This window comes from Paramormyrops kingsleyae, chromosome 23, assembly GCF_048594095.1.
Source record: "Paramormyrops kingsleyae isolate MSU_618 chromosome 23, PKINGS_0.4, whole genome shotgun sequence".
Taxonomy (NCBI): domain Eukaryota; kingdom Metazoa; phylum Chordata; class Actinopteri; order Osteoglossiformes; family Mormyridae; genus Paramormyrops; species Paramormyrops kingsleyae.
The window spans coordinates 12,206,033-12,231,198 of NC_132819.1; the positions used below are offsets into that span (position 1 = coordinate 12,206,033).

The 25,166-nt window shown below is 46.0% G+C and overlaps 2 protein-coding genes across 4 annotated transcripts; one reads left to right on the forward strand and one right to left on the reverse strand.

Annotated features, from left to right (window-relative positions):
• Positions 1-640: 640 nt before the first annotated feature.
• Positions 641-20,441, reverse strand: LOC111834095 (phosphatidylserine synthase 1). Its single transcript, XM_072705433.1, has 13 exons — positions 20,099-20,441; positions 14,333-14,424; positions 14,181-14,225; positions 12,554-12,678; positions 11,454-11,612; positions 8,920-9,071; positions 7,124-7,265; positions 5,978-6,090; positions 4,040-4,105; positions 3,331-3,430; positions 3,126-3,197; positions 2,889-2,955; positions 641-2,717 (listed from the first exon to the last, which is right to left on the reverse strand). Exons 1-13 carry the CDS (start codon positions 20,275-20,277, stop codon positions 2,623-2,625), a joined length of 1,407 nt encoding a protein of 468 aa, XP_072561534.1. The 5' UTR covers positions 20,278-20,441; the 3' UTR covers positions 641-2,622.
• A 145-nt stretch (positions 20,442-20,586) lies between these two features.
• mterf3 (mitochondrial transcription termination factor 3) lies at positions 20,587-24,517 on the forward strand. Of its 3 annotated transcripts, none has more exons than XM_023793037.2 (8): positions 20,587-20,707; positions 21,448-21,854; positions 22,355-22,507; positions 22,789-22,978; positions 23,115-23,262; positions 23,798-23,869; positions 23,950-24,111; positions 24,201-24,517. In XM_023793037.2, the coding sequence occupies exons 2-8, from the start codon at positions 21,458-21,460 to the stop codon at positions 24,393-24,395; spliced, it is 1,317 nt and encodes a 438-aa protein (XP_023648805.2). In that variant the 5' UTR covers positions 20,587-20,707; positions 21,448-21,457; the 3' UTR covers positions 24,396-24,517. The 3 variants fall into 3 exon arrangements, with proteins under 3 accessions (XP_023648805.2, XP_023648804.2, XP_072561535.1); XM_023793036.2 differs by lacking the exon at positions 20,587-20,707 and adding an exon at positions 20,729-21,166; XM_072705434.1 differs by lacking the exons at positions 20,587-20,707; positions 21,448-21,854; positions 22,355-22,507 and adding an exon at positions 22,514-22,693.
• Positions 24,518-25,166: the final 649 nt, after the last annotated feature.

Here is a 25,166-nt window from a genome sequence, read left to right on the forward strand (position 1 = left end):
GCTTAAACACAGGCCTTTCAGGCTGTCAAAACCCCCATGATGAAACATTCCCTCCCCCACCTTTAGGGATGTGATGAATGTTGCTCCTTGCTTCTGTGACTAAATCTGCATCCCTACAATAGATTTTTTCTTCTGTAGGAAAGGAGGGCATTGACTCCCCCACCTGACCCCCCAAACTTAGCCCATACTGTTGTCATGGGCAACCTAGTCGCCCCCTGTACCATTGTCCAGAGGAGCATGACAGCAAAAAGTGAGCCATCCAAGCAACATACATGGTTCCTGGGTCTCCTGTACCACCTGTGGAGCACCCCCAACCTCATCAGCAAGAGCCCAAATGAGCTAAGTGCCATATGACTGGCCCTATGCTGCAGGGTGGCCCTCTGCTTCCCCCTGCTGGTCAGATATGCTCAGTACATGACACTCTCTACAGAGTAAGTTTTGCTTTAAAATCCCATTATTTGAAAGTGTAGAAAAAGTAGCTCCTGCTGAATCCTTTATATGACCACATGTTTGATGCTAAATACGCTGAAGCATAATCCATATTGAGCAATTACAGCACATGAACTCCAAATTCACAGAGGTTAAGTCACACTAGAACACAAGCTGCCATATTGTGTAATCAAAAGAACAGATACCAGCACAGTGTTTACAGTATTTATTCAAAAGTCAGGGTCACGTATTACAAATGCATCTTTACACACTCCAGGTGCTTCTACACAAATGACCACCAGCAAACATACTGGTTAGTTTCATACTGTTTTTTTTCTTTTTTTCTACCTATAAAATTCAGTGTCACTTGCATATCAATGCAGCTGTCTCTTGTTAAAATACCAGAAGTACAAAGAAATCTTTTTAAAGGATCTCCCCTCCCTGTTCTTCAGTCATAGGGCATACTGTCCAAACAGTCCTACATTCACTCTCATTCAATCTCTCACTCACTCACTACATTTAAATGCCAGCCACTTCATCAGTGTGCTTCGGTCCTTTGTAGGAAAAAAACTAACATTGTCACAGCTGCGAATAACATTCTCTTCATACTGAGCAAGGCAGTTACAGGACGGTTTGCAGGCTTGGGACTTACGGTCACTGCTGAGGTGACTGATTCAGGCTGAAAGCCTTAGAGAGCAATCAGTCTGTTCACCGTCGGTAATCTCACCTGCCTGTCCGTGATGCACGGCGCCGCTCAGCAAAATGGCCTCTCGTGAATATAGCAAAGGCGATTACGATACGGGGTGATCTCAGACATAATGTGGGAAGACTAACGGAGATCACACGGTGTGGGGAACCAAAAGACACACCAAGACCATCTTCCCATCAGGCACAAAACATGTATCACATGACAGACATTAGTGATTAACATACGGATACCTGCTAATACAAAAACACATGCAAGTAGTAATCTATTTATCCTGTAACATTACATAACCATGCAAAAAAAAAAAAAAAAACCCATTGCGTTGAGATAACCGTACCACACAGGTAATGAAAATTAAATGATGGTGGAAAAATACCCATTTTTAACATGGAATAAAAGTTAAGGTTAAAAACAAGCTGTAAACTTAGTTTTTTCCTTTTGAATTTGCACAGGACATACATGTTAGTACTGGGGAATATATGAATATTACTGGTGCAAAAGTTTGATAAATTTGGCCCACATGTGCACTACTAATGGACAAAGGGGATAAGTGCTCCAACTGCGTCTCTGTAGCCGGGCCCCCCAGCCACAAAAAGACTGAGGCTCTACATCTGGCCTCTAGAGAAGTGGCCCCAGCACCCAGGGGGGAGCGAAAGGCCCAGAGCTTCTGACAGCCATTATGACGACCTTTGTGCCATCAGTCAGGTCAGGGGGAATCCGGCAGTGAGGACACTCAAGCCCACAGCAGGGCTTATTCACAGACAGACACACACACAGGTTTGGGGGTGGGGGGGGTTAAGGGGTGGGGGAGAGATAAAACAGACAGGCCACGTGAACACGGCCACGGGGCGACCTCTCAGATGAGGAGGAGAGTGAACAAACTTGCAGAAATTTTTGCTGTACATACACTATGTTTTTAAGATTTTTTTTTAAAAAGTGACTATTTGTCACGGGGCGGGGGATGTTGAGAGGGGCTGGCAAGAAATGGGCCTGGGGGGCCCAAAATTATCTGAACCCTCCCCCCCCCCATTTGGCCAGCCAGACACGCCATGTGCATAGACAGCGTCCCGTCACCATGGTGACCCATAAACATGCCGGTCACACACACGGCTCGCTGGGGCTGCTTCCTGCTCACATTCCAGGCCTTATTTAGCCAGAGAGCAGGATGCATTTAGAATCCGCATGAGTACACAGACAGGGAAGCCAGCTGACTGACTGCCGGGGGGTGGGTGTTTAGTTAGCGCATTGTTGCCTGTGTGTCTGTGGGTGGGGGTCACCCTATTTAAGCCCTACAATGGGGGATAGAGAACAGTAATGTAGGCAGGGTGACACCCTGTGATACTGGCCCCAGGTGCTCGTATGGTCAAGGCCCAATTCTGTGTTTCAGTGGCCCCCTCCTCAAAAAATACAACAATTAGCCCTTTTCCTTGCTGCAGGTCTGTCAGTTGTGGTCACTCTTCTCCCTCCCTCATATCTGCAAGCCCCTGCTACTTTTTGCCCCCCAGGCCATTGCTGGTCTTCTTCCTCCCGGATCCCTTCCTCTTCCGCGATGACTGTGCACCACTCCCAGACTCTTTATCGCCTGGGAAAAAAAAGACCAAACAGGAAAGATGAACCAAAATATCAATCCGGCTCCTCCATTTTCCTACCATACAGACAGATCAGAGGGGGGCTGCAGGGGTTGGGGTCCTCAGGGGCCAGCGGAGCACAGGTCACGGTCGGAGAGCTCTGGGGGCGTGTCGTTTCACGTTACCCTTGGAGATGGTGGGGGCATGGCCACAGGAGTTAGTGTAGCTGCTGTCTTCACATTCTGACAGGGTCTGAAACGGCAAATGGCGTCTGGCCTGAATGATCCGGGCATTTTCCTCGGCAGTACACAGCAGGGGATACAGTGCCGGTGATTTGGAGTCTTAACTCTCCATCTCCTTGGGTTTCCTGATGAGTCACAGGTCATCAGTAAGGCACGCTCTACTGGGCAGGGGGCTCTTACCTTCGGCCTCTTCGGTCCGTATTTCTCCGCGTACCACACCATCCCATAGAGGCAGAGGAAGGTGGTGAAAGCCTACAGAAACGGGGCAAGGAGAAGAGGACATGAGGAAATAGTCCCCCGTCTACTACAGAACGGGCAGAGTCCAGGAAGGATAGAGTGAAGGAGAGCAAGATGTGAGGAAGAGGAGTGGAGAGGAGGAGCTTACCACACACAGAAGCCAGAAGATGACATAGAGGATCTGCGTTTTGGAGAACAGGTCCTGACCGAACTTGATGCAGACCAGGGCTTCCAAGAAGGCAATGGCACTAGAGGGGAGTTGGGGAGACTCAGGCAAGGATAAGGGCACTGCAGTCCCGCACACGCACATACACAGGCCCAGTAAGCAGGCGAGGCCCCTGGCAGCTTAAACGCTCCAATGAGAGGCCGGCCCGCTCGCCAGAAGGGCGCCCCGGCTCTGAACGGCAGCCCGGGGCTGAACCGCATGTCACACTAAAAATGGATCGTGCCAACTGGCCCACGGGATGTGAGGGAGCTGCTGCGAGGGGTGGGACCATGGACAGACAAACGAGGCCACGGCCAATCAGAAAGCAAGAGAGGTTCCTATGTGTGTTTGCTAATCATTCTCACTTAAAATTAAAGAGAGACACGCTGAAGATGTCTATCATACACAAACAGACACAGACAGACAGACACACGCACTCGGCGAGAGATTTCAGGGATGGTGAAGCTGGATGTAGCTCCTGGCCTCCCTGAAAACCACCTGCCACCCTTTCATCTTTGGGATCCTCCTTAAATGTCTCGTCGGGGGCCAATGAATGCAAGCGTGACATAAGCGCAGGAGGCTGTCGGCCGTGGCGAGCACATGGTGCGCGGTCAGCATGGCCGTGCGGCACTGCCTAGCGGGAGGAGCTCACCCAAAGACCCAGCACTGCGTGCCCACTCGCTTGCACTGCGTGTCCGTCAGGTATGCGTAATACTGCCTGCAAAAGAAGCACACAGTCCAGGGACCGTCTGAACTTCAGCTCATACATGATACACACTTGCAGCCCGAAGCGGACAGTAGGGCCAGATAGACATCCACAGCCTCAATCACTATTACATGCTTTCACACTTGGTCCCTTTCAGCCCTCAAAACACAGCGATTAATCAACATTTTTTGAGCATATATATGTACTCTCCAAACAAACTCAGACCCCCTGGAAATGAATCGAACTGAGACCACCTCGGGAGATTATCTCAATGCGGTTTGCTTCAGGTCTGTGTTGCAGTTCACTTAACCTGTGCATTGTGAACATAAAGTGCTCCAGGTTTACGTCACCTTTTGCCATTGTGTTTTAGCCCTTTAAACTAGCCATAGACAGATTGCATGCTATGGCACTGGCACGTTACCCATAATCCAAAGCGGTTAAGGTGTCAGAGCTCCAGATGTACTATAGTGTGAACAGAAAGAGGGCTGAGGACCCATCAGAGCTGAAGTGGACCAGAAAGAGAACAGAGTCCTCTTTCAAATGAACGCACAAAGTGAACACAAAAAGAACTGAATCCCAACGGCGTAGATTTTGGTGGGGGTGGTAGGGACATGCCCTTATGAGTACTGTGGGAGTATCATGTGTAACTAAGGGGGCAGTGATACTCAAGGCTGGTTTGGTCCCTACCAATCAAACCCACACCCTTGTTCAGACCCTTTTTTGTTAGTCCACTTTTTGGTCCACTTTAATGGTTTGGTTTGCTTAAAATGAATTTGCGGAATATACAGGTGTGAAAACACCTGTATATTTCAATGCAGAGCATTCATATGTTTCATTTACAGCACAAAGGGGTGAATATGTGATACTGTGTGCAGGGTCTACCCATTTCTCCTGTGATTTAAATAGAAGACACAGAAATAAAGGCATCTGCCCATCCAGCCAATCAGAATGACAAGGACGGCCAAACCGGACCTGCTAAGGGCAACACGACTCGACCCTCTGAGGACAGCCCAAATGGACCCTTGGGGATAGTCCTGTAAGGCACTCGTTGCCGTTCATTGCTTTCAAATGGACCAGAAAACAGTACAACTAAATGATAGCTTTTCATGGAAGCCTGCATTGTGTTTTTGTCTGACAGCAGTAGAGGAGTAACAGGATTCACAAAAGTTTTTTGTCTGTTTTTTAGGCTGTCATGGAAAGTATTTGTTGCATCTGTGCAAAATTATTCTGATTTAGCAGATTTTATTCAATTTGAGTGACTGACTAGCAAATTATAACAGTAACACTTTACTTAACAGGACACAAAAAATATAGTATTATGCTATTATGTATTAATTAACCACGAACAATGTCTTAGTTGCACATTGATCTGTTAATTCATCATTAATGAATCGTGACACGTTTCATCTCAAGCAGTTGCTATATTTGTTATCTGTTAATTCTGTAAAGCTTTTTAACAAGTCATAACACAAGTGAAATTCTGATCTCATGTTTGTTCATCATTAATGAATCATGAAGCATCTTTATCTCAAGTAGTGACTGTATTTGTTCATGATTTGTTCATCATTTCTACTTCGGTACCGAATTATTACTAAGTATTTGTGTCCCATCAAGTAAAGTGTTACTATTACAACAAACCCCCCAGTACAAAACGTTTGCACCAATTCACCTGCAGTCTAAAACAATGACCGGATTTTAGAAAACCTCCTTTTTATACCAGACCATTATGCATTTACAAAAAAAAAAAAAAAAAAAAAAACCTGACAATGCCACCCCACATTAGTGATTAACGTAAGCAATCTTGCAGCCCCCATTACTCATCGAGTCCTTTGCTTCAGACAGTGCTGATTCTGGCGGCCCCTAGTGGCAGCACCCAGCACTCACCTCACAGTGGGGGCGGTGATCACCCCAATGAAGAGGATGCGGCACCAGCTGAGGGCATGAGAGGCTTGGAATACGAAGATGTGTTTCAGGAAGAAGGTGTTCAGCTCCGTAAGCTGCGGGGAGGGAGAGTGCATTACTGTGGCTGTCCCAGGCCTCCCCACCACTCTGCTGGCAGAGGAGGGACACCAGCAGTAAATCAAACTCAAACTACTCATAAAAAGTGAAATACTGACTAAGTAACGTAACTGCAGGGCCCTAAGCTGGCATCTACTTTAAATGCACCATGTGACCAGCCAACCACATTTTCAACGTGCTCTGCTCATGAGCTGAACTTCTGACCAGCACTGATCTATGCTGGTGAGGATGAGGGAGGTTCTACAGTCATTCCTCAAGATAAGCAATAAAAGTTGGCCCCTCTCTAAATGGGAAGTGAGTCACTTATGTACACATGCAGGCCGGTATGTCTTTCTGCTGACGGTTTTGTCCATTTCTGCTTCAATGACTTTACCATGCTGAAACATGCTGGTAAGGGGGAGGGGCCTAGAGACAGCCTGGCATGTGACATGTGGCCTGCTCAGCCAGCAGGTGAGTGATAGCACCACCTACTGACCCTCTGATGAACTGCAGTATTGCTGACAGCACCCATAGCATTTCATAGATAGCGGATACGGCTCCGTCAGACACAGTCAGTGAAGCAATACTCTCTGTCCTGCTGCCCACATCACCAAACCAGTAAGACTGGTTTTTACTGCTGGTTGTATGACGACGATGTGTAAACTTTGCAGCGCTCTGACTGCTAAAGGACCAGGATGTGTAAACTTTGCAGCGCTCTGACTGCTAAAGGACCAGGATGTGTAAACTTTGCATCGCTCTGACTGCTAAAGGACCAGGATGTGTAAACCTTGCAGCGCTCTGTCTGCTAAAGGACCAGGATGTGTAAACCTTGCAGCGCTCTGACTGCTAAAGGACCAGGATGTGTAAACCTTGCAGCGCTCTGACTGCTAAAGGACCAGGATGTGTAAACCTTGCAGCGCTCTGACTGCTAAAGGACCAGGATGTGTAAACCTTGCAGCGCTCTGACTGCTAAAGGACCAGGATGTGTAAACCTTGTAGGACTCTGCCTACAGGGTGGTTCACTTGGCTCACCTGCCAGATGATCATGAAGAGGTAGATGCCTGCCACCCTCTGGAAGGAGGACTTGGGGTCAAACCATCGCACGTAGGTCCAGCTGGCGGGCGTGAACTGCAACACTGCACGTTTCAACTTCCCTGTGGTGGTGTGGATGTCCCTAAGCACACAAACACACAGTGATAATCACAAGTACAGTCGCACATGAGGGAATAACAGAAATGGCTACCAGAGTAACAGTGCAAGTACAAGCATGGCATTTTCTCTGGGGCCTGAATTGGCTAACCTACATCACAAGGAACAAGATTCCAGACTGATGCAAATAAGTATCTCAGATAAAAACAGAGCTTAGCAAATCGAATCACATGGCATGATTCGAGTCAGACTCAAGACTCGCTTTACAATTTAAGAAAAAGACCTGACGTAGACTTGATACTGTTGACTTCAACATTGACTTAGACTTACTATAAATGACTGGTAAAACTGCACATTCTATCTATCACTGCAATTAAAATTAGTTTCCACCTTAGTTTCTCCCCTGTCATCACCGGCTCCACAACTGTGTTTCTGATTGCTCTCATCAGAACCTCAAAAATGTTGTGCCATTTGTGCCCATAAACGACAGAAGCCACAACCCATTCACAAGATGGGAAACAACATGCTAGCATGCAGTAAACATGGTGGCATCAGCACCAAAAATAATCAATTATGATTTCTAGATAACTTCCAATTTCATTCCACATTTCCCTAAAGAGAGATCCCTATGGACAGGTTGCTAAACTAGTAATAACTTATTGAGCATGCAAATTAACCACTTACATTAATGCTAAATGTCCCAGTGCTCTTGCAGACATTATATTGGTGATTGTCACATTTCATAAACATTTCTTAACACACTGACAGGAGGGCAGGGGTAGCATCAGGAGGCTAAACTCTGCAGTGCTGGTTTAAAGCTTTATTCTGTTACTGTAAATTTACTGATCACAACTTCTGTATGTGTTCATGTATAGCAGTGGTCGCACCTGGTCAATCGTAGTCAACAGGTCAATCACCAGAGTTACTTAAAGACTGCCCATGACTTGACGTGACTTGCTTGACCAAGTCTCTGACTTAACTTGTTTAATTCTAAGAATCAATTATCCCAGGGCACACCACTGATTAACACATTACTCTTAACCTGTTGACTCAATTTGTCCATGATCTTGTCTTTTTACTGCAGGGTGGTTTGCAAAATTGCCAAACAACGTAAATGAATGGGTGTCAGTTGTAGGGTGGTCTTATTCTTGGCTGCATTTGATCATGTGACAAGTGCAATTACAGCCTATTGGGCAATTAAATGAAAAAAGTTGCTTTATACACAAAACTTTTTATTTGTCTAAACCAAAGTCATTTATAATTTTGCTATTAATATATAAACTTATTTTATTCAGTGTGTGTATGTTTGTATTTCTCTCTCACACACACACACGGCACACTGGTTGACAGATGCTGACTTAATCCTATGCCTAGATAAAACACATAGTTGTTCTAGTATTCCACTAGTGTGCCAAAGGTCAGCCTTTGTTTCCCGATACTAATACGGGATGGTCTGCTCAGTGTGCCACTGAAAGCTGTGCTAATCCGACCTGTTCCTATAAATCAGCACTGATGGTCAGACTAGCTTCTCCCTACATCCCCTCCTTGGCTTCTTGTCTTATTGCACAGTTCAGTCACAGAGGCCAAAGGCAGCCGCTCTTATGATTAGGGGGACCTGTGACTCGCTATGTCCTGAGCGGCCAGCAGAGGGGGCCTCTTCCAGGGCCCGCGGGACCTACTTGATGCTGGCCCAGTGGTACGTGCGGATCTCCAGGAAGCGACACACCGTCATGCCCAGCCAGATGCCTCCACCATTGCAAAGCAGGATGTCTAGAATGACCTGGTCCCACCAGCACTCGGCGAAGTTGGGCAGCAGGTGCATGAAGAACAGCTGGAGGAGGTGAGAGGTTAAGGCTGCTGAAAGCCAGGCATGGCCCCAGGAGGGCTGACCCACTGCCAGGCAGCAGAGGCCTCAATCTGGCCCCAGGAAGACTCACCCACTGCCAGGCAGTGGAGGCCTAAATCTGGCCCCAGGAAGACTCACCCACTGCTGGGCAGCGGAGGCCCCAACCTGGCCCCAGGAAGACTCACCCACTGCCAGGCAGTGGAGGCCTAAATCTGGCACCAGGAAGACTCACCCACTGCTGGGCAGCGGAGGCCTCAATCTGGCCCCAGGAAGGCTGACCCACTGTCGGGCAGCGGAGGCCTCAATCTGGACCCAGGAAGACTCACCCACTGCTGGGCAGCGGAGGCCCCAACCTGGCCCCGGCTCACCCAAAGGAATGCAGACTGGTAACCCAAATCCCTCATTTTCTTTCCCAAACCAGTTTCAGCGCAAACCACACCCCGCAGCCAACTATACGCCCTGCGACTCTGCCGAAACCTCAAGATGGATTTCACTGGCTAACTGTACGAAACCGACAGCTTGTGCATACGAAGTGTCACACAAATGTGGAAGTTATTACAGGGTTAGCAGCAGGGTTATAGACAGATGTGACTCTTTGTGACGTGAGGAATAATAAATGATCAGAGGGGTGTAGGAATTGGGGGACGTTTAAATTAAGCTGCCCCTCCCCCCCAGTATCAAATTCTCTTCCATGCCAAGGTAAACTGACATTAGTTTTCAATGACATTACAATGTCAGAATTGTAAATGGCCCTTTAAATAAATAAATGTTGGTTGCATGAGTAATTCTTCTCTTGATGATCTCAGATCTTAGAACAAACAACATCCTTCAGAAGAAGATGTTTGTTCTGGGTGGGATAAGGAATAAAGCCATTCGGCTTAAGGTTAGCTAGTTATTAGTGATCATAAAATAATAAAAACCAAATTAAACTATTAGCCCTATCTTTCATATCTGAGCTAAAATTATTAGTTGCTGCTAATCAAACAGTTATTCTTAGCCGAAATAACCTTCGTCGTTGGGCAGAATTTCAGTTTTCCCTCACATACTTTATTCATCCTGAAATTTAAGAATCTATCTATCAAAGATGAAAGCGAGACTGCGAGATACATTCAGCGCTACAATTTGGATCAGTGCTCTCATACTGTTAGCCAATGACAGAAATCTTGAAGTTTCGTTAGTGCCGTGGGGGCGTGGCTTGTTAGAGTTGCCGGGCGTGGCTTGCATTTAAGTTGGCTGTAGGGCATGATTTGCGCTGACCTGGTTTGGGGGGGAAAAAAAACGCAACACAAAACCACCAGGCCCTCGGGTTTCCTTGGAAACTGCTCTCCTTCATGCAGTTTTAACAGGTATCATGCAGTTTTAACGGGCAAACATACGGACACACAGGCCGAGGGACGCACAGGCACAGGTCCAAAAGCAGGACGTTTCCAGGAAATTCCCCTCGCTTAGCTCATTCTGTAGATTTGCCGTTACGTATAGAGCGTTTGTCAGAGGACAGCTGGAAAGCCCCCTCCCCTGAGGAGGTGCTCTGGAGAAGCCGGGGCTTCAGTTATCACGCTAAGCGCTGCCATGTGTGGGCAAGGTGTCAGACATGGAGGCTTCCTTGTTGCTTGGGAACGGAGAGAAACAAAGAACAGCCAGCCGGCACTGTTGTGGGGGGGGGGGGGGTTGTCCCAGTCCCTGTCTTGCAGGAAATGTAGCAGGAGCTGCAGCTCTGTCAATGGGACTGACCAGAGAGCGGCTGACCGGCAAAGGCCCAGCAGAGACAGGCTGTTCGCGGCAGAAAATGCCCCCATGTCGGTATGTGTGTGTTTGTGTGTGTGTGTGTGTGTGTGTGTATGCGCGCGCGTGTGTGTGTGTGTGTGTTTGTGTGTATGTGCGCGCGTGTGCTTGTGTTTTTGTGTGTTTTACAGGACTGATGACTCATTGTGCATCTTGCAACATCAACATCTCATTTATCATTTATCATTATCATTTATCATTTATTACGTTTGGCAGAAACACACACACACACTCAGACACAAACACAGAATCTGGAACCTAAACTAATGGTATCAGACAAACAGAGGGCACAGGAAAAGCACAGGCATTTAACATCACATTATGTCTGCATGCAATGTAAAGGTAGAGTATATGAGGACTCACATCATCTGTTAATCTCTTGCAGAATGACAGACATCTCTTCTAACACAGCTTGTGCTCTCACTGTCATGGTCATTAAGTGAATGTGTTTTTTTAATCTCCTTCTCCTACCCTAACTAGCCCTCTAGTTCTGGAGCTACTCTTCGTAGTTACCCAGCCCACCACCCCAAGGATGTGACCTACAGCCTTGTGGATCCCACCCTCGGCCCCCCAGGATCTCCGTACCTCGGTGAGCTCCCAGGTGATGCTGATGGTCCAGCAGAGGCCATAGCTGCGAATGAGCAGAGCCTTCATGCCCCAGCCCCAGAAGTGACCAAAGGCAAAGATGTCAAAGTGGCTCAGGATTCGCTCCCAGGTGATCACATGACAGTTCACGGCATATTCCTGCAGGAAGAGCAGGAGAGACCATACATTAATGTACTGGTGGGTCCAAGGCCAACCGTCCCCAACCCTATAACATGGCATGATTAAAGGATATTCTAAATAGGGGACTGAAGAGAATGTTCAACAAAATGTATTCATTTGCAGAAGTTTAACCAGTAAAATATGTTCATGAAAGGCTTTGGGCAACAGGGCAGAAACACACTTGACCTGCAGGTGGCAACTTTGAGCTACTCATGCAAATCAATACTTGATTTCTTTGATGAGCCAACAAAAAATGAGATAAAGCTAATATGTCTCGTGGTCAACTGTTCCCCTTTGAAAGTAAGAAGTTCTATACAGCTGTATTTACCTGCCTGTACCAGGGGCAGCCAGGGAGATTAACAGCCTTAAAAGCAGACTGTTACTCATCCATGGCAACAGTCACCAGGGTAGACAGGGCAGCCTAGAGTTCACAGTTAGCCAGCTGATAATCCCAACTTTCCGTAAGAGGCGTCTAAAAGGACAGAGCAGCCTCCAAACTGGATTCTCTCTTTATGCATGTTAATCATATTTCATGGGATTATACTCTGGCACTGAGGCTTGGAGGTTCAAAACTCACCTTCTTAATGTGATTTAATGTCATGAGGAGTCAGTGTAGAAGTACTTTTCTCATTCATCTAAAATCTCACCATGCTAAGACAGAGGTACATTCCTCCAGCACACAGAGCATTATGTGTGAGGTCCACATGCCTGAAAGCGTCACTAAATATGACAATTATTTAACTACTCTTTTCAAATGGCTTATAATCCCTTTGGGAGGACACAGGTACAGAGGCATAGCTGAGAAATTTCTGGAAAGGCTACAAGGCAAAGGATCAGACTAAATGACACAGTCATACACCTGCGACCATCCCCTGGTCTCCTGTAGGCAGTGGAGGTAGTGGGTGGGGGGGGAGGCTCACCATGACGTCTGCCTCGCGGGTGGCGTAGCGCAGATCGGGATCCAGCCAGTACATCAAGGTCTTCACCTGACCCCAGTTCAGGAAGATGAGGAAGACCAGGAACAGGAAGTACAGGACACTCAGACCTGATGGGGAAGGCAGGCGGTCTGGCTAGTCACCCTTCCGGAAGAATGCTTTTCACACTTTGCTTCTCACACTTCATGATTTGAACTTCCTGCCGTGTGGGTTACACAGTGCTGCCCTGTCAGAGTCGGTCGCTGAGGCCCCTGCCTTCGAATACCACCCGACCCCCACGGCTCCCCCTGCAGGTGGTGGGCCCACAGGCAGGAGGGCGGACCCATGTTATTTCTCTGGGCTACACCCGAGTTTCCACCCCAATCCTGAATCCTAGGTCCCCCCCAATCAGAGCGGGGGTAACATTGTCCCTTGTTTTATTTTTCTTCAATGGGGGGCTCTGAATTGCACTTAATATGCCCACTGGCAACAAGGAAGAATACAGGAATACCAATATGCCTTGGGAGACCCTACCTGGGGCAATCGCCCCCGGCAACATAGCCCTTAGGATCATGGAGGCACACAAACCCCTCCTCCACGATAAGGTGGCAATTCACGGATGGATGGATGGATGGATGGATGGAGAGATGGATGGATAGTAATATTAATAACGTCACTCGGACACATACTGTCACCTTGAACTTTTCCAGGCGTTACCCAGAGGGGCTGTAGGGTCATACCAAACTTTAAACAGAATTTGCTACCTTCCTGCCACAAAGTAATTTATGATTGACCCCCATGTGTGAATGGAGCTGGAAACTTCACAGCAAGTGAGGGGGCGTGTGGATGACGTTTCTATCGTGCGACTGGTAGAAAAACAGAATACAAACAACCAAGGGCAAAGAAGAAGGAGAGTCATTTACACGAAGAAGACCCCAACGAACAGGGCTAACTGGAGAGATGACGAGATTCAGGAACTTCTGGCAGTAATGCTGCACACCAAACGCTGCGATTGCTGCAGCCTACTTTTTGCGAGATGTCCTGCCTCCTGCATGTGCAACCCAAGTGCCACCCCATGCCTAAACAAGCTGGAGTATGTCTAATTAGGGTGTATGCATCTAACTGGACAATATCCAGTTTTCTGCTATATGTGTGAGGGGCAAATCCAGAAAATATCTGAACCTGATTCTCCAACGTCCAGAGTTCATGTGTGAAAAGAGCTTTAGACTCCCCCAAATGCAAGTACTACCTCTTGCAATCTCCTGCCCACATCTTCCTTTGATATTTAAGCAGCCCACAGAGTCTGAACGGCACCCCCACCAGGCAGGGAGGGGCGAATAGACAGGCTTCCGATTTGGAAAGTTGAAGGAACATCTACAGCCCCGACCTCAGAATTCAAGATGGCTGCGCCCTTAATGAACAGAAGCGAAAGCGGAAGTTATATACCGTTTATTAACACTTAGGTCTCGTTTGTGTCTTACTAAATCTAACCTGTATCTGTGGACATGCTGCTACGGTGTTTGTATTTGCAAAATACCGCGTAGTGTGTTATAAACTGGTATTGCTAAATTCCTGACTGGACACAAGAGTCAGAGAGACAGATTCGTCTGGTGGAGCTCATAGAGAGACTTACCGAAGACCATCCGCCAGACCGCCGGGTGAGGTCGAGTGAACGGACCTGAGAGAGGAGAGAAGGCGGGCAGGTCCTCAGAGCAGTACACCAGGGCTTCACACAACACGCAGAGACACAGAGGCTGCAGGTGTGACCGGCTGCGAATAACATACCGTTTGGGAAGGCGAGAGTGCTGATAACCAGGAAGAAGGACACCAGCAGGATGAGGCCGACGCGGAGGTTGCTGTCAGGGTCCGCATCATCCCTGCCGTAGGAAAAGGTAATACTACAGCGTAAAGCAGCCAAGGCAGACAGCTGCCCTCCTGTGGGAGGCTGGGGTTCACATGTTCTCCCAGTGTCCTCCTGCAGTGCAAAGACATGCAGCCACGCTGCAAGCGGCCTTCCTGAACTGCCTGTAGGGGGCGACTGTGAGACCTGGCACCCTGTGCAACGTGAACCCCTACCTGCGCGGTGAGCCGCCTGGAATACACTCTGCTGGGGAATGGATGGATGGATGGATGGATGGATATATAATCATCCTTCAAAAATCCACCCTTTCCTATAACCATTTACACAATGAGGGAATGAAAGTTCATCATTGCTCACTATCCCTCTCCCTCACTCCCTCTCCCTCACTCCCTCTCCCTCACTCCCTCTCCCTCACTCCCTCTCCCTCACAGACACAGGCAGATTAGGTATGTAAATTTTTGTGGGGACTCTCCATTAATTTCTATGAGCAAAACCCTAATTCCAACTATGACAACCTTAACCCCTACCCAGCCCTAACCTTAACCAAAAATTCTGATGATTTTTGGCATTTTTAATATTTTGATTGTATGTATAAATTCTAACACTGGGGTTTATATTGTGGGGTGGTAAATACACCCCCCCCCCCCCCCCCCCCCACGCACACACACACACACACAAACACACAAACACACACTCACAGACATACGCACACACACACAGACACGCGCACAGAACCCCAGAAAATCGAGTCCACAGTGCTGCCCATTCAGCTACGGAGCCACCCAGACAGACTTGGTTATGAACACAAAGGATTTAAAGCAGCTGATAACTATAATATAATGTTTAATAATGACTCTCATAAATGGTTAAATGGTTTTTAAAATGTATCAAGTTAATCTCAATTCTAACACCCATTTCTGCAACTGGAGGGTAAAATTTTCATTGTAAATTTGGCTATAAATGTCCTTCAAGCCTCAATACGAAATACAGCATAGATCAGGGACATTCTGTAACAGAAGTGCCATTGTTTACAGGTCATGTTTACAAATGGAAAACCACTACTTTATATTTAATGATTATCTCGTGCCACAGGCGTAATCGCAGCTGGACAGTCACTCTACAAAAATATTTTTATATACACACAGCCAACATTTAATCACAGTCTCAGAGCCATGCATGACCGCCAGCTTAATCTGAAATGCTAAACATTAACAGCTTTTATCATCATAAAATATTTCTAATATGTCTGCATCTGATATCTTTTAGCAGCGTATGAAATGCATTAGGAACAATTCAGTTGTTTTGCCTTTATAAAACACACATTGGAATTTCACAATCGGCATTATAACATTGGGAGTGTGTGTGTGTGTGTATACACACACACAGAGTTATATTACATATATTACATTTAACTTGCTAAACATGTCAGCCACGTACAGACCCTCCCCTAAACTCCCGACACTGTTACATCATACATCTCCTTCTGTGAAGACGTGTACCACCCAAAAAAGGTCACAGTCAGATACGATGATGATAAGCTACGGTTCACCAAAGCACTGAGGGTCCTCACACCTGCAAAGGATCACGCCTACGGAACCGGTAACAAGGAAGAACGCAGGAATACAAAACGGCAGTTCAGCAAAGAAATCGAGGATCCCAAAGTGGCCTACAAGAGATGGATAGAGAGAGACTTCTCCAGTTACAACAGCTGGGATGAGTGGAGCTTTGCAGAAACTTACCAACTTCAAAAAGAGGAGCCCCCAAGGCCCCCAGTCCGTCACCTTGGCCAACCAGCTCAACGAGTTGTACTGTCAGTTTGACAAAGACAATCACCATTTCTCACCTCTCACACATCAGCCTATCACATCACATCACAGAAACGAGCGCAATCCCAACCAATCGCAGTGTTTTAAGAATAGATAACCTATGTACAACAAATGCATAGCAAGATTATCGCTGATAAGTCATTGGTGGTGTGGTGGTAATTGAAAGCAGCTTACGACACGATGCAAACTGATGCTCTGTATTGTAATATCTGGTGAAAACTTTCTGGCAACTAAACCCGGACATACTACGAATATTCTCACTACTCAAAGCATTGCCGTCCAGTAGAACATACAGAATGGAAAAGTTTACAGTCACAGACACTACTAATTAGCGCTGTTACTTTCAGGCGTGCCCTGGATAGGTTCAAAATGGGACACAGTGGGTGATAACTCCACCGGCAACGTCAAACCCATCTTCTGGAACGAGCAGCGAGGCAGTCAGAGACTCACAGTAACAAACCGTACTGTCAGCACATTACTAGTGTTACGCCCTGCCGTGAAAGTTTATTTTTGTATGATTTATATATTAAACTTCGATTTCGGTTTGGAGTCCATTCAATTTGTGATCTTTTTCATGTTCTCCTTAAGGGGAATCTGTTTCAGGGGAATCCTAAGGGAATTTTAAGCATAAACGGAACCTTGAAGTAAAGAAATTACTTATACTATATCGCCAAATGTATGGGGACACCTGTCTTTACACACATGAACTTTAATGACAGCCCGTTCTTAATACATAGGCTTTAATATGGAGCTGGCCCATCCTTTGCAGCTATAACAGCTTCAGCTCTTCTGGGAAGGCTGTCCACCAGGTTTAGGAGTGTGTTTATGGGAATTTTTGACCATTCGTCCAGGAGAGATCAGGCAGTGATGTTGGACCAGAAAGCTTGGCTCACAGTCTCCGCTCTAATTCATCCCAAAGGTGTTCTATCGGGTTGAGGTCAGGGCTCTGTGCAGGCCAATCAAGTTTCTCCACCCCAGACTTGCTCATCCATGTCCTTATGGACCTTGCTTTGTGCACTGGTGTGCAGTCATGTTGGAACAGGAAGAGGCCATCCCCAAATTGTTCCCACAAAGTTGGGAGCATGAAATTGTCCAAAATGACTTGTAAGCTGCAGCAGTAAGAGTTCCTTTCACTGGAACTAAGGGGCCAAGCCCAACCCCTGAAAAACAACCCCACACCATAATCCCCCCTCCACCAAACTTTACACTTGGCACAATGCAGTCGGGCAAGTACCGTTCTCCTGGCAACAGCCAAACCCAGACTTGTCCACCAGATCGCCAGACAGAGAAGCGTGATTTGTCACTTCAGAGACCCCATCTCCACTGCTCCAGAGTCCAGTGGCGATGTGCTTTACATCACTGCATATGAAGCTTTGCATTGCACTAGGTGATTGGCTGCTTGGCCATGGAAACCCATTCCATGAAGTTCTCCATGCACTGTTCTTGAGCTAATCTGAAGGCCACACAAAGTTTGGAGGTCTGTAGCTATTGTGTGAATGGAGCATGGCTGAGTTGCTGTTGTTCCCAATTGCTTCCACTTTGTTATAATACCACTAACAGTTGACCGTGGAATATTTTGTAGCGAGGAAATTTCACGAATGGACTTATTGCACAGGTGGCATCCTATCACGGTACCACACGAATTCTCTGAGCTCCTGAGAGCAATGCATTCTTTCGCCAATGTTTGTAGATGCAGTCTGCATGCCAAGGTGCTCGATTTTATACACCTGTGGCTATGAAAGTGACTGGAACACCTAAATTCAATGATTTGGAGGGGTGTCCCAATACTTTTGGCAATATAGTGTATGATAGGAAATAATGAATTATAATCTGATAATGATCAATAGATTGGTATGAAAAAAAATTACTGTGATAAAATATTTTGAGATATTGCCGGGCCCCCCCATACCCGATTCTACTGTTGGAACACCCTGCCCACCCCACAATCTCCCTCCTCCCCACACTCCTGTTTCTTTGTGGAGACTGGGGATGTATGCAGACTATTCTGGAAGCGGAACACCAGGAGAGCAGCAGGCCCTGATGGCATCCCAGCCAGCACATTGCACCCATCTGACTGGTCCAGTTTTTACTGAAATCTTCAACAACTCCCTCATGCATGCAGGGTCCCAGACTCTTAAGGTCTGTCCCAGCTCCCAAGACAGACAAGACCACTGGACTACAGACCAGTTGCTCTGACCTCAGCGGTTATAAAAGCCATTGAAGGCCTGATGTTGGCCTACCTCGAGTCCATCACAGACCCCCCCTTGACCCTCGGCAGTTTGCCAGCAGAGCAAACCGCTCAGTGGAGGATGCAGTTACACTGTCCCTCCACTACATTCTCCAACATCTGGACTCCCCCAGCACGTATGTCAGGTTCCTGTTTGTGGATTTCAGTTCAGCCTCCAACAACACTGTTCCATCAATTCTCCACATTAAGCTGACTCAGATAGCTATAGCCCCCCCCCCCCATGTGATCTGATCATCTGAGAAGATCACAGACTGTCAGCCACCAATACTAAACATCCTGGTCACCGCCATGGCAAAGAGTCGAGCTAGGAAGATTGCTGCTGATTCCACCCACCCAGACAGTCACTTCTTCCCCAAACTGCCATCACAGACGAGGTACAAGCGCATCACAACATCATCACGACATCCCCACCGCTTCGACCCCACAGCCATCCAACTCCTAAACTCGCCTAGAACCTCAGAAACACCCAGGTAACATTCACTCATCATTTGTACTACAACAGTGACCAAATGTGTGTTATTTTATGATGTTATTTATTATCTTAAAACGTTTTGCATAATGTGTTCTGTTGATGTTGTTGTATTCTGTTAATCTGTAATTTATATTGCATTCTTAGTTGTACACATGCAATGTCCTGTTAAGGGTTTCTCCGTAGGTCTTGTCATTTTTGTCCTATAATTCATATTTGGCACCGGACCACAAACAATTCGGTATGTTCATACATACTGGAAATAACGTTAGTTCTGAGTTAAAAAAAAGCTTCACACACAATCAGAGCTAAAGACAACGACACATAACGTTTAAGATAGTACTGCAATCCCACCCCTCCATCCTCCCCCAACATGTCCTACAGTATTAGGGCCGTACTCAGTTACCGAGGGCCGGTTACTTTACAACCGAACATGTGATCGATCAGGTAACAACCATCTCCGGCTTTCCGTACATATCCTCCTTGCAGAACAAATGCCAAGTCCTTCGCTGTTCGCTTTAATGGGTTGTCTTTGTCTAGAAATGTTAACTAGTCCAAAAAAAAATCAAATTCACAACCCTGTGCGTCATCCAACCTATAACTTAAAGTTGTAAAATAAAAACACTAAAGCCATGTGCTCAGTGAAATAGACACTAAGTGAGGGGATTTTATTTCTGAGACGCTGGAGAAGAACCAGATGAATGCGCGATGAAAGGAGAAATGTTTCTATTCCGATCGTGTTATTAATGAAAATAACACACTGACGTGTTTAAGAAAGTGCTATAGAGATGGAAAGTGCTGCACGCGTGGTATTGATGGAAAAGATGTACTTTCCACACTCTTTGGGCAAAACATACAGTCTGAAAAGCGGAACTCGGATGGCATGGCAGGAAGGCGGGACCCACCACTCGATGCAACACGGGGCCGTGAAAGAAGGGGGAAGAAAGACAGAAATATGGTAGTTAAAAGGTATAATGAACATCCGAGTACCAGTACAACCCTCAATTAAAATTACGGACTTCAACAACATGTTTACTACGTCTCCTCCACAGCGGCAGGCGGCACCTAGCTGGCAAACCCAGACCCAACCCTAGAACCCACATGCCCACCTAAGCCAGCTAACCCCTCCAGGGGCGGTATCGCGTACCTGGTAAACGCGAAGTACATCAGGCTGACCACGGTGAAAGTCAGCAAAGTAATCGTGTGTGGCTTATAGAAGAACTCGATAGTGATGTCCTCTACTTGCTGCTCGTTGATCATGCGGAAATGCAGCCTGTAGTTGACATCATCTTTGCTCAGCGTCCGGGACCCCAAGGCGGACGCCATCGTCGCTCAGCTTCCCCAGTCAGCCCTTCAGAATCCCCCGGTTCACCAGTCACTTAGGTCAGGGTCTGTCATCCGCTAAGCCCCGTGTCAATTAGCCTGGAAACGGCAAAGCCATTTGATGTACTTGCGGGGGGAGAAGAGATAACAGCGCTCAAGTAATACAGACTGGGATTCCAAAACATTAATGCTATTACCATAATCGCATTATTTCTTATAAAACTTTAGCAGCGCTAAAAGTAATCTAGAGAGGCTTTTGTCTTGTTGGTTGTTTCTTTGATCTTGGTAAAGGTGAACCCCTCTACCGTGACTACACTTGGTACGACCCGGTAATGAACGCCTCCTGAGCGCCACATGGGTCTGACTGACTGATCAGCGCCACTGTCGCAAAGCTGCGTGTTGCTGATTTCAGTGGCGTTAGACGGATTTTCAGGTAACTTTATGGGTTCAGTTGACACAGGACGTTCAGTGATGTTCAATTCACGACGAATTCAGAATTCTTACTGTCTTTTTTGGCCAAATGAACTAAAATTATGCAGCGCACGCTTCTGACGCAATGACATTTTTTCCGATTATACGGGCGTTTTTTACATGGTAAAGCTAAAGTAACTAGTAAGGAAGGAAGTTTTGTGATCGAGGGCTGGTAGTAAACAAGTCGTAAATTAATACAGCCTTTTAAATGCGTTTCCAAAATGAAAATAGATTTGAATATATGGTTTCCTAGCTAGGCAACTGAAAAGGATTTGTCTATATAATAATTGTAAAGTTAAATATGTCATATCAAGAATGTAATGTTTTTCCGTTTTGTTTTACACATAATTAATCTCCATTGGCTTTGGTCGTGTGGCAGTACAGATTCTGATATTTATTCTGATTAGGTAAACATGGATATGTAAGTACTGTATTATGTTCAAACACGACGGTCCATTATACATCCATCGACCCGCATAATCCAGAAACGTGTACGCGATTCACCAGTTATAAATACATGGATCTAGTACTTGTTTGACAATAAATTTCTTTAATTTGAAGAAAAAGCTGAAACTTGAATGAGAACTCAGGCTTATTAATTATTTTGCTTAAAATGTTTATGCACATGAACTTCCTTAATTTAAACAGTGTGAATGTTAAAAAAAATGTTTTTTGTTTGTTTCTATAATATTTCTGTTCTAGAAATTTCCTCATGGCACTTGGTGGTCTTCACTTGTGCAAGAGATGCTGTTTTTTCCTTGGTGTGAGGAAATTGTGCTCGGATCTGCAGCAGAGCGCAAGATTTCTGCACTCAGCCAATGCACAGTTTTCCAGCGTCCCTCAGATTACATTCGCTGCTAGTTCCACCCGCGGTCCAGCACGGCCTGTTGGTATCACGGGGCGTTTCCATAAACCTCCACAAACTGAGACCTGGAAACTGACAGTGTGCCAGTATAGCGACACGACCGTCGTTACCCTTGCAAGCCGAGAGAGCCAGCCGCTTCCTGCTGACCCTGCCCAAACTGGCCTCATATCCAAGCAGCCTGGACACCCGGAGGGGTCACTGTTTGGCACGCCCCCCCTTCCGGACAGCCAGGCACCCCTATTGGGTAAGTGCACTGCCATTGGAGCATTTTCATGCATGACAAAACGTAGATATTTTGCATTAAGTTTGATAAACTTTATTGATACCGGGGGGAAATTATGGTGCATGTAGCAGTGACAAAAAAGTGCGCAGACGAAAATAAATATCCAAACGTATAAAGTGCAAAGACGATACAGTGCAAATAAATTCACACAGTACACAAATTCCCATGAAAAACAGAATACTGTAATGTTACAGAAGGAAATAAATATTGAAGTACAAGAATAGTAATAAATTAGCAGATGGTATAGATGCAGTTAAACACGACGTGATCTTACATTATAAGAATGTTGCCAGGGTATGTCAGACATCCCTTATTATGCTTATTATTGCTCTACTTGAACATCAGCTTTAACGGAAGAGTTTGTCGACAGTAAAAACCCGAATCTGCTCGTGATTGAAATGCTCTCCCAGCCTCCACCTCCGAATCGGTCACATGTCATTCTGTGCTCCTCGACTGTTCAGATCTGGATGGCTCCCCGCCCCTTGCTCCCTTTGAGGAGATCAGTGAGGAGGAGGCTGTGCAGATTCACGCAGAACCGGCCCTGCCTGCCGCCTCCGTCTCTCTCGGGGACTACGTCGACCAATCAGAGACGCTCCAGCAGCTGCTTAAGTTAGGTACCTAAAAGTGGGACTTTAATGTAGATGAAATATTCAGTGGTGATGATGTTAAACTATTTCTTTTCTGTTTTATTATGTTTGTTACAAATTTTATTTATACTTGATTTAGATACTTGTATACCTGCAAGAGAATACTTGACAGTCACTGTTTAAAATGGGTACATTTAACCTGACGACAGAATCGTAAGTCCAGTTTTGTACCCATTAGCTCTGCTGTCATGGTAACCTTTGAATGGATTTGCTGTCTTGCGCTTTGACACCTGTATATGTGCTACAAGGTGTTAACCTGAGCAAGCTGGAGCAGAGGCCCAATGTTGGATCTATGCTGCTTCGGCTGGATTTCCAGGCCGACGTGAAGGACCGGCTGCTTTTCCTGAAGGATGTGGGTGTGGAGGACTCACGGCTTGGGGCCTTCATCACCCGTAACCCTTTCATCCTCACAGAGGGTCTGGAGAACCTTCGAGCCAGGTGGGCTCCATTAGCTTCTGCAAATGCAGTGCGTGAGGCATGGTACACTGTGCTCCTTAGGGATGGTGTGTGTGTCTGTGACTGTGTCTGTGTGTGTGTTTTGTATCTTCATTCATTTGTTTTCTCTCAATTAAAGGAGCGCATACCTGAGGTCCAAGAAGTTCAGCCGGGTGTCTGTGGCAACCATGGTGTCCAAAGCTCCTTATTTACTCAATTTCAGCATTGAGAGGCTTGACAACCGCTTGAACTTCTATCAGCAAACTTTGGGCCTCAGCACAGAGAAGGTAGAGTGGAAGCTGCAAACCAGTCACTCAGCGCCCATAACCCCTTTGCCCAGCACAGGGTTCACAGGAGGCAGATGCCAATCTGTAGTTTTACCCGGCACCTTTGAAGCCTTTTTAATAGACTAGAGAGTCGCTAACCTTTAAAGGTGGTGTCCCACAACCCATGATGCTTTGCATTAGCGCGCCACGTTGAGCATCTGGCAAAGGATTGTATTTGCCAATCAATCTTAGTGGAAGACTTAGAAGACCAGTCACAGGTTGTCACTTGGATCTTCTGAGACTTCTTAGACATGCTATGACGTTTTTCATTTTGTTACTGGGTTTCTGGAGAAGTTACCATCACATGTGATATATTTTAGTAGATGCAATTTTATGGAGCTGAAAGTTTTTCTTCTCTTGACCACTGCACCAGACACACTAATTAATGATATAAAGAATAATTTAAGTAGCTTCACTCAGTTAGCAAACAGTCTAAGTTTCTTACACTTTTCCTCAGAGCAGTAATGAATGGTAACCATTTTTACATGTCTTTTAGACCAGAACCCTTCTGGTTCGTCTTCCAGGGCTGCTGTGTAGGAGTTTGGAACCAGTGAAGGAGAACCTGAAGGTCTGAGGCATCTTTTCCACTTCCTGCCCTTGTTTGTTTTGGTCCTTTCCACCCTGTCTGATGCCATTTTCCGCCCTCAGGTCTGTGAGCTGGAGCTGGGCTTCCGCCCCAATGAAATCCAGCATATTGTCACCGCAGTTCCCAAGGTGCTCACTGCCAACAAAAAGAAGCTGACTGAGATCTTTAACTACATCCACAACACGATGGGCATCCCTCACTCTCTCATCATCAAATTCCCCCAGGTCTGCAGAACACGGAGAGATGTTGGGCTCTTAATACACTTGTTTTTTAATGCTTTCTGACTTTACGGCCTTTGTGTTTATATGCCTAGGTTTTCAACTCGAGGCTTCTTCGGATCAAAGAGAGACACCTGTTCCTCCGGTACCTAGAAATGGCCCAGTATGACCCCGCAAAGCCCAATTACATTTCCCTGCACTGCCTCATTTCCCTGCCAGACCGGGTCTTCTGCTCTGATGTGGCGAAAGCAACCTTAGAAGACTTTGAGCTGTTTCAGAAGACCCTGTAATTTAAAACCAGCTGTTTCTCTCCCATTTGTATGTCAGTAGGAAATGTTAATGCGTAAATGCATTGCAGGTCAGACATTTAGCGATTGTTTTCTACTGTGAAATTAAAGGGTGTTTGACCAGCTATGTGGCTACCATGTTGGGTCTTTTCAATTATTAAATGTATTTTAGCTAATAATGGCTGTCAGTTTAAGCAGTGCCTGCATATTTACTGCTACTTGTCTAGCCATTTACCTCCTGAACAGACTGATTTTACACAAAGGTTTTAAAACCAATGTCTTAATGCACTTTTAAAATATTGTGTCTGAAATGACACATGATGATGATCACAATAGTATTTTTTTTTACTTTAAAAGATGAATAGTGACGTACAGGTTTATGGGCTCAACTGTGCAAATAAAATATTAAACCAGAAGAAAGAGTATTCAACTTCATTGATCTAGATAATAGATTATCATTCCTGGACCATTAAATGGTTTAAGTTATCATTTATATAATAATAAAATAAGCTGTTGATCCAAATACTGATTGCATTCCTCATTGTTTTGGCACTGGTGTGTTTTGTCAGTAGATCACCGCTCCAAAAAAAGGTTGACTACATGCATTAAACAAAAAGCTGTGTTTTTTAAAGCAGTATTAAATCACCAATACAACACAATGCCTGAACCCAAGAGATATAGATTCTACGAATATTGGTTAATAATGAAACTTAATGTACATTTAACTTTAAACATAAATGACTGAAAAGTCTCAACTGAAAAAAGATTACTTAG

What these genes read in the sequence shown, in the direction of transcription:
- mterf3 (XM_023793036.2), top strand. An exon ending in CTGGAGAACCTTCGAGCCAG is followed by an intron (nt 22,979 to 23,114) that starts GTGGGCTCCATT and finishes TCTCAATTAAAG; the next exon opens with GAGCGCATACCTGAGGTCCA. An exon ending in TGGGCCTCAGCACAGAGAAG is followed by an intron (nt 23,263 to 23,797) that starts GTAGAGTGGAAG and finishes CATGTCTTTTAG; the next exon opens with ACCAGAACCCTTCTGGTTCG.
- LOC111834095 (XM_072705433.1), bottom strand. Translation starts at nt 20,277, where the DNA reads ATGGCGTCCGCCTTGGGGTCCCGGACGCTGAGCAAAGATGATGTCAAC. An exon ending in ATGTACTTCGCGTTTACCAG is followed by an intron (nt 14,425 to 20,098) that starts GTACGCGATACC and finishes TTCCTACGGCAG; the next exon opens with GGATGATGCGGACCCTGACA. An exon ending in TACCACTGGGCCAGCATCAA is followed by an intron (nt 7,266 to 8,919) that starts GTAGGTCCCGCG and finishes TTGTGTGCTTAG; the next exon opens with GGACATCCACACCACCACAG.